The sequence below is a fragment of the Planococcus citri genome, chromosome 1 (assembly GCF_950023065.1).
Source record: "Planococcus citri chromosome 1, ihPlaCitr1.1, whole genome shotgun sequence".
Classification (NCBI taxonomy): Eukaryota; Metazoa; Arthropoda; class Insecta; order Hemiptera; family Pseudococcidae; genus Planococcus; species Planococcus citri.
Window position 1 is genome coordinate 83356293 of NC_088677.1, and position 9731 is coordinate 83366023.

General features: G+C 38.1%; 1 protein-coding gene across 1 annotated transcript; it reads left to right on the forward strand.

Moving 5' to 3' along the window:
• Nucleotides 1–261: 261 nt before the first annotated feature.
• Nucleotides 262–6348, forward strand: LOC135838218 (protein yellow-like). The gene is made up of 6 exons (XM_065353847.1): nucleotides 262–559; nucleotides 681–883; nucleotides 4979–5102; nucleotides 5196–5459; nucleotides 5556–5839; nucleotides 5936–6348. Exons 1-6 carry the CDS (start codon nucleotides 352–354, stop codon nucleotides 6206–6208), a joined length of 1356 nt encoding a protein of 451 aa, XP_065209919.1. The 5' UTR covers nucleotides 262–351; the 3' UTR covers nucleotides 6209–6348.
• Nucleotides 6349–9731: the final 3383 nt, after the last annotated feature.

Consider the following 9731-nt stretch of genomic DNA (forward strand, 5'->3'; position numbering starts at 1 on the left):
TAAAAATCGATTGGAGGTTCCAGAACGGCTTCAACTCACTGCCAATCGACTTATTGAGAGACCGCCGAACATAATTTATTTATTTTATAATGAATTCGATTTAAAATTCCTCCTCAAGAGCAAAGGTATTCCACACGGTACCTACATACCAAAACACTGCGAAACATTTTCTTTTCACAACACGAAACAATCAATCATTATTTCTCATAAATGGATACCTACACACAGTATCGAGTGAGCAAATCATATTGTTTTTCAGAGTTATGTAAATACTTATTGTAGAGAAAACATACACAGTCTCATAATCCAACTGTTGAGTAGGTAGAAGTCGAACTGTTTTTCTAGTACATAATGAACCTCCTGTTTTACTGCATTTTGAACCTGTTTTCAATCTTCTACGATACCCATCAAGCAGAAACCGATGCAGCGATAAAAGTTGACTACAAATGGACTTTTGCCCAGTTTCAGTATCCCGATGCGAAAGCTCGAGAAGAAGCGGAGCAAAAACATCTCTACATACAGGAGAATGTGGCCATTATAGATTCAGATTATTATTCACGTAAGTGCAATCATGTTCCGTTACTATGTATTTTTTCGAAAAATGTGGCCTTTATCGACGGAGCCAATGGTCAACCAGCACACTTTCACAAGTGCACAATTTACGTATGTATAATTTGCAGAAGATGAAAAATCTCCAAAACGGGTCTTCGTCACAACACCTCAACTCAAAGATGGAATACCATACACCATTTCGGAAGTTACAACGGAACTCGATAGCCAAGGGGAACCATTTTTGAAACCGTTTCCAGGATTCGATAAGGCTGCTGGTGCTAGCGCTGATCCTGCGACTTGTGAATTTGCAAAATCTGTTTTTCGAGTACATGTGAGTAGATGAAATAATCATACAGGATGATCTGAAACACCTGTCCTATATTTTTATGCTTTATGGACTTCAAAAAAGCATTCGATTGTGTTCAGTGGTAGATGTTATGGCGGATGCTGCTATAGGGATGGGTGCTCCAAAGCATTTAGTGTGGCTGATCAAATAACTGTGTGAGAAGCAGGGATGTCAAAATAGCGGTATTTTATTTTTAGGTAGGTAATTTACTCTGAAATGAGAATTTTACACTGAATTATTGTTTCCACAAAACAAAAAAAAACTCATCAAATGAGCATAAAATACAATTATCATTATTGTACATGTAAAATTGTACTAAATATACACGTACAATATGGCCATAATTATGCAGGAGTAAAATGCCTTACATCTCTAATGAGAACGGACCAGCTAATGTCTGGGTCAACAAGACAATATCAGGAAAATTCCACCCAGAAAAAGAAGCTTGTTAAGGTTGCATATGAACATATTGTCTCCTCTTCTATTTAACATCTATGGAGAATATTCTTCTTCCTCGCTTGCCCGTATCCGGACATTGCAACTACAAAATCCCCTCAACCAGTTCCCTCCAGCTATCTCTGTCCTCGGCCTTTCTCGTGCATTCTCCCAGTGACATTTTGGCAGCTTTCTTGATCAAGTCTGTGCATATGGGTGGGTGATCTTCCCCTTCCTCTCTTGCCTTCTATGTGGCCTTGGACTGTCAATTTTTCCAAGTTGTCCTGTCTCACGAATCACGATGTGTCCGAAGTAGTGCAGTATTCGTCTCCTGATGACTGTGCTTAGCCTTTTCTTTACGCCCAGTTGTTGAAGTATTGACGCATTTGTTCTTTTCTGGACCCATGATATCCTTAGCATGCGTCTGTAGCGGTACATTTCGAATGCATTAATTTTATCTTAGTCTGCCTTGTGTATTGTCCAGCACTCTGATGCATACAGGAAGATGGAGAAGACTAGCATTTATACTATTCTCAGTTTTGTGGCCTGTGTAATGTTGTGGCTTTTCCATATCCGGTTGAGCTTTCCCTTTGCTACCTTTGCTATAGCCGACCTTCTGCTGATTTCTCCGGCCAAGCTTCCCTGATTTGTTATTAATGAACCAAGGTACACGAGGTTCTGTACATCCTCTATACCATCAATCTCCAACATTTCAGGTCTGTTCTTTTGCTCCCTATTGATTATCATTATTTTCGTTTTTCTGTCTTCTTCAATTTTCCTGAGCATTTCCTTCATCTCATCTGGTGTCTCTGTGAGCAGGGTTGTGTTATCAGCATATCTCAAGTTTGACTATGTCTTTCCTCCAATTCTGACTCCCTTTTCCCAATCCTCTAGGGCAGTTTTCATTACCCATTCTCCGTATGCATTGAAGAGAATTGGGCTTAGTATGCATCCCTGTCTTACTCCCTTTGCTGTATGGAAATGATTGGTAAGCTCTCCTTCAACTCTCACCTGTGCCACGTTGTCCTCATTCAGACTCTCCATAAGACTGACAAGGTGCCCTAGTACTCCAAGCTTTTTGAGGTTTTGCCAGAGGATCTTCCACTTCACATTGTCAAATGCCTTCTCATAGTCAATGAAGCACATGTATACTGGCTTGTTGAATTCTCTTGCCTTTTCAATCACTTGGCATACATTTAGGATTTGTTCACTTGTGCCTCTTCCCAGCACAAAGCCTGCCTGTTCTATAAAATGCTGCAAAAGATCATAGATGAATCAGGTAGTGGTGATGAATGGCAAGGAGGTGTCCTGAAAGGTGGTCTATGGATCACCAACCTCCAATATGCTGATGACATGACATAGCTTAGGTGACCTCTCAAGAGTGGAGTACATGTCCATTCCCCTCAAGTGCCTGGAGGAAGTCAGTTTAAGATATACACTACAGCCTACTGATCAACAGGACAAAAACAAAGATGATAATTTACAGGTCAACCAACAATTTGTCAGGATTACAGGAAGTCGATGGAATCAAAGTCATGAAGCTATTGGCAGTGGTCCTTGGTCGGATACTTGAGTACTTTGGACAGCTGACAAGAGCGGATGCCATGGAGACAATTTTTGTGCAAGGCGGAGTAGAAGGAGCCAGAGCCAGAGGATGATCGTCGACCCAGTGGATCATACAACACCCCATTATCATCTCTCATGTTTAGCTCATACAAAGTACCTATATGGTTTGTACTTTCCTCAGGTCCCAGAGACTCAAATACACAAAAATTATGCTTTCACAGCTATGCCAGTTTTTGAGAATCCTGGGCTCGGGTCAGCGATCTGAAAAATACCTTTATTATTCAAAATCCAGATGAAATTAGAAAGAAAATTGACTTTTCTATTTACCTAAGCACCGGGGCATTTGATAAAATGAATGCAAATATTTCTATACCATGCTAAAACATTTGCATAAAGTACCACATTTTACGAGAAAGAATATGCCAAAAATCAGGCTAGTAGTGTATTTTGTAGTTGGTTTTTTCCGGCACAAAGAAACACGCCACTTAATTGGAAAGCGCTGTGGCGCAGTGGCCTTATGTAAGAACAATACACTACAAAATGTTCTCATTGTATATTTTTTTGGTGCATCAATCCGCCTTCTGAACAGCGCTTTTTCATGCGTATATTCAGAATATGTCAATAAACCTGCTCGCTTTGGCATCTTTTTCAGCCCATCGGTGGTGGTTTCAACATCCTCCAAGCAGTAGTGGTCTCCACAGGCCTGCCCAAAAGGCTGAAACAAGTATGAATGCACCGCTACGCTGCAAGTGACTTGTGTGATCACTACATTTGTCTCTGGTGCTGAAAAAACTGAGCCTGACCCAACATGAATGTAGTGATCACACCAGCCACTTGCAGCATAGCGTTGCATTCCAGCTCATTTTGGGCTGGCCCATGCAGACCATTACCATGCACTAGAACAGCACAGGGATGTACTCTACACTTGCGGCTACCAAACATGTGTCTTCACTGTCATCAGCATATCAGATATCACTACATTAATTGTATTGGGTGCTGAAAAAACTGAGCCTGACCCGACATGAATGTAGTGACCACACCAGCCACTTGCAGCATAGCGTTGCATTCGGGCTCATTTTGGGCTGGCCCATGCAGACCACTACCAGGCACTACAGCAGCACAGGGATGTACTCCATACTTGAAGCTACCAAACTTGTGTATTCACTGTCATCAGCATATCAGATATCACTACATTTGTGTCAGGTGCTGAAGAAACCGAGCCTCACCCAACATGAATGTAACTATCACACCAGCCACTTGCAGCATAGCGTTGCATTTGGGCTCATTTTGGGCTGGTCCATGCAGACCACTACCAGGCACTAGAGCAGCACATGGATGTACTCCAAACTTGAAGCTACTAAACTTGTGTCTTCACTGTCATCAGCATATCAGATATCACTACATTAATTTGTATCGGGTGCTGAAAAAACCAAGCCCGACCCTGACATAAATGTAGTGATCACCCAGCCACTCGCAACATAGAGTTGCGTTCGAGCTTGTTTTGGGCAGGCCCTTGCAGGCACTGAAGCAGTGCAGGGGTGTACTCCACACTTGAGGCTACCAAAAATGTGTCATCACTGCCATCAGCATATCAGAGGTTAGTGATCCATCAGCCACCAATCAGGACACCTCCTCGCCATTCATTAGCTCTGTCTGAGTCATCTATGATCTTTTGCAGAGTATCCCAGATGATGTATTCTCTGTAGATGTTGAATAAAGGAGGAGACAATAAGTAAATGCAACCTTGGCCAACTCCCTATTCTGGGTGGAATTTTTCTGAAATTTCTGATGTTGTACTTTTGCCTGGACATTGGCTTATTTCTTCTCATACAGTTTGATCAGTCATCCTTCTCCAGCAGAATCTGCCATAACATCTGCCACTGCATTCAATTGAATGGTCTTTTGTAGTCCACAAAGCATAACACTGCAGGAACAATAGTTAGGATCCATTACATTTTGTAGAATTTTGCCGGAAACTTTTTGTAATACCTTCCTACCTTAGCACTTGAAACTAATTCTGAGGTATCAGAATAATTAATCTTTAAACAATTCAACATGTTACATATACGATGCTGGCAGGTGGACAAATGTGGCTTATTATGGGTGCTGGACTCGGGACGAGTGAATGTGTTTGTTAATACCACGAGGGTTTGTCGACCAAAATTACTGATATACGATTTGAAAAATCACGATAGTTTGTTACGTAAGTGATACATCAATATTTACGAGAACTGTTTACCAATTAACCCATCTACTAGTATCACAAAATAAGCATTTAAATTTCAAACTTATGCAGTCAGCTACGAATTTCCCGACGGTGTCATAATCTCAGGCAGTCTTCCAATCACTTTAGTGACTGAATCGTACAAAGAAGATTGCTCAGATAGTATCGCTTATATCGCAGATGTTGTTGGCTACGGACTAATTGTATTTGATTTGCAAAATAAAGCGAGTTGGAGAGTAAGCCACAATTATTTTTATCCAACGCAAACCGCCGGTACAGCGACTATTGTAGGAATAACGTTAGATATAATGGATGGAATATTCGGTTTAACTTTAGGTAAAGCTTCACCAAAATCATACATGTACAACACCCTATTATCATCTCTCATGTTTAGCTCATACAAAGTACCTATATGGTTTGTACTTTCCTCAGGTCCCGGAGACTCGAATACGCGAAAATTATACTTTCACAGCTACGCCAGTTTTCGAGAATCATGGGCTCGGGTCAGCGATCTGAAAAATACTGCTATTACTCAAAATCCAGATGAAATCAGAAAGAAAATTGAAATAAGCGATGAAGCTCGTACTGGGCAGTCCACTGTCGAAGTGATGACCAACGATGGAATACTTTTATTCGCCGATATACCAGGATTATCAATCAAGTGTTGGAATTCAAATACTCCGTTTGTAAAAGGAAATTTACACGATATTTATAAAGTATGACACTTTTTTTCTCTACTCGTGGCATCGAGTAGATTTACTCGTAGCACTGAAAACTTCTCGCTGATATTTTTGCTTTTTTGCTTTCTACAGAACGAAGAAAATTTACAATTCATCAGCGGGATGAAACTGAAGAATGATACAGAATTGATTATCACCACTTGTAGATTGCAGAATTATGCTGTAGGTCGTTCGAACGGTCCTGATGTCAAGTATCGTATAATTACCATCGACGATGTGCACAAATTACTCAAAGGGTCGCCGTGCTTAAATCCTGATGGTTCAGTTGAAGGGTCACCAGGCTCAAATCCTGATGGTTCAGTTGAAGGGTCACCAGGCTCAAATCCTGAGTGTTGTGATTGGTAGAATATGGCCACACTTTTGTATGATTATTGCCCATATTGTTATTTCTTGATGTTGCTATTCTGATTCTTGCGAATTATTTTTCATACTTTTCTATTTTATTTTTATGGCGTTTTCATGATATTATTTTTGCATCGTTGAAATTCTGTTTTTTTTTTTTTTTTTTTTTTTTTGTAATTTGCCATTCTGATAACAAACACGAGTACGTAGGTAAATTTGCGTGATTTATGTTTTGCCTATCCAGCTCTAAAATAAGGCAGTTCGTATTTTCCATAGAAGTATACCATTACCTGGGTCTGGGTAAAAGAGTTGATTTGAGAACGAGTAGATCGGCAATTTAGAAAACGAAGCATAATGCCCAACGAGCATAATTATTATAATGACAAAGAAACGAACGACTTAGGACATCAACTCTAGAGTTTCTTCAACAAGATGGAAATTTTTCTTGTAAATTGAATTGATCTCTTATTTCTTTCACATGAATTGTTATATTCGAGGATCTGTTTAGACAACATGAGATTTTTTGGAACAAAGAAATTCCTTGTACTTGAATCGACCACATTTTTTACTGGTTCAAAACTCAAACGAGGATTTTTTGTGGCTTACAAAATGAAAAAGGGGGTCTGAATGAATATCCCCTCTCCCTCCCAGCTAAATTTCATTCGGAAATTCGACAAAATTTCGGATAAGAGCCCGTGATGAATGAAAAACATTGTTTTTTAATTCTCGAAAAGAAATTCTTAAAAGCTTTTGTTCTCGCTTCGCTCGGGCTTGTTTTCTTTCCCTTTTCAGGGTAAAGATGGAAATAGTTTTAAAACCAAAAAATAAACTTTTCATCCTCACACGAAAAAACATCGTTTTCATGCCTTTCGAAATGCAAATTTTCAAGAGCTTTCGCCCTCACTTGGGCCTGTTCTGTTTTCTTTTTCAAAATTAACTTCCTTTAAAAAAACATCATTCGAAATTCTATAATTTTAAAATCCAGAAAATTTGTAGAATTTGCGTTCTGGGGGTTAGTTCTTGAAGAAATACAGCGATTCGCGCAAATTTAAAACATTTCCTCATAAACGGTTGTATTTTGATTTTTTGGATTTTTTAATTTTGAAAAAAGCTGGTCAAAAAACCACTTTTGAGGTGTCACTCTCAAAATTAGCTCAAATGTGGATAAACTCGTTAAACAGGTTGAGTATAATACACAACTCGATTTTTAGCTGCCCAACTTCATATTCACGCCTTCTGGAGCGAATTTAAAATTCTGGAGAAATTAAAAATTACGCTGGAGGCTCCACAATGGCTGGAAATTGTGAAATTTGGATTTGGGGGGTTAGTTTTGGACAAAATACAGCGATTCGGGTGAATTTCGAAAATTTCCACAGTCTCAAATGTAGATAAACTTGTTAAACAGGTCGCGTATGATACAAAACTCGATTTTTAGCTGCCCAACTGCATATTCACGCCTTCTGGAGCAAATTCAAAATTCTTGAGAAATTGACAAATCGAGCTGGAGGCCCCAGAATAGCTGGAAATGGTGAAATCTGGATTTGGGTAATTAATATTAGTTTTGGGCCTTATTTCGACCATTTTTATTGATCAAGTACGTACTTCTTTTTAAAAAAAAGCATAAGTGATGCAATCTGGGATAGGGTACCCAAAGTCGGAAAATTTTTTTCGTTTTTATTGTCATTTGAAAGCTTAAAATGTCAGCTTTTTTTTAAAAAAAAGATATTAAGTCTAGTCCTTTTTGTGGCTGAGCAATAAACAGTTGAAGTTACTGCTTAAAAAAAGAAAATTTTAATAAAATCAAAGTTTAAAGTTTTTCTTTCAAAATTTTGAAAAAAATTATTTCTCGACTTCTACTGCACTAAATTGGCTGAAATTTTGATATGATTCTTCAAAATTATAGACAATCAAATTTTAAAAATTGTGTCAACATTTGTTGACTATTTGTTGAATCATGTTTAGGGAAACACATTTTTTGTACAGAAAATTTGAAAAAAAAACATTAAAATGCGTAAAAAATGAAAATTTTACAGAAACTCACGACTTTAAAAAGAAATAAGCGAAAAAAATTATAAAAATTTTTTTTCAGGGTGAAGTACTTGAACCCACGACCTCCGGCGTGATGGTCTGCTCTCCAGGCATCAAGCCACCAAGGAAGATATGTAACAAATGTTTTCTAATGGTATACAACTAATTTTATTGTGAATTTGACATAACTAACAGGAAAGAACAGAAGAACTTTGATTGGGTAGTAGCAAGCGGAATGGAAATGGTAGCGTAAGCGGGGGGAAACAACACGACGACTTCGGGTACCTTTTCTTTTTTAACTTCGTTCAGGTATTTAATAGGGAAAAATATTTCTTTCAGAGGTAATTTTTATGCTAGATGATAGCCAACAGTATCTAGAACAAGTTTTCAGTGTAACCTGAAAATTGACATTTCTCAATATCTCAACTGTTTTTTGCTGTAGCACGAAATTTACTTTTTCGACTTCGAAAAAATTCAATTTTCAATTTCAATTATCAAAAAAAGTTTACGTTTATTCAGTTGTCTTATTTTGATCTCTTTCTGGCGTATTTCATGAAGAAGTTGATAAAAATTACACTCACAACAAAAAAAATAAAAATTTGTTCATTTTTTGAATCTTTTTAAATTTTGATTTTTTGTGAGGAGTTCATTTCATCGAGTTAAAGGGGTTTAAGGGACTGTGCCCATAACCTGTTATTATTCAATTTAAATAAAGTCACGAAAAGCAGAGTCTTGTTCATTATTTAATATGTAAAAACGAATTCATCAAATTCTAAAAGTACAAAACGAGATGATAAAGGCATGGTGAATTAAAACAATGTTGCCACACATACCGATAGAGCTTAAATCTAGTTAAATTTTGATGGCAGTGTTGCACATTTCCAACACTCCCTTACAACACTGCCATCAAAATTTAACCAGATTTAAGCTCTATCAGTATGTGTGGCAACATTGTTTTCATTCACCATGCCTTTATCATCTTGTTTTGTACTTTTAGAATTTGATGAATTCGTTTTTACATATCAAATAATGAACAAGACTCTGCTTTTCGTGACTTTATTTAAATTGAATAATAACAGGTTATGGGCCCAGTCCCTTGCCTAACTGTGCGCAAACAGAATTCGAACTCGAACTATGGTATTTTTCAACTAATGTACTTTGTATTACTGGCATTGTTGGCCTCGCACTCTTTGAACTCGGCATATTTGGCCTCGAACTCCTTGAACATTGAACAAAAACTAGAACTCGATCATTGGATCTCGCACTCGAACAGAACAACCACTCAATCTTCGAACTCAGTCAACATGGACAACCTAATAATCAGCATCTCAAATGGCATCTCCAAACTACAAGGTTCACAGAACTATCCTGAATGGCGTTTTCGATTGAACTTAGCTATGCAGCAAGTAACAAACTTACATGACTTGGAAGTGCTTCATACCACGAAAAAATCAAAACAAGAAAGTTTAGAATTGAAACTCAAGCTCTTGATCGCAGG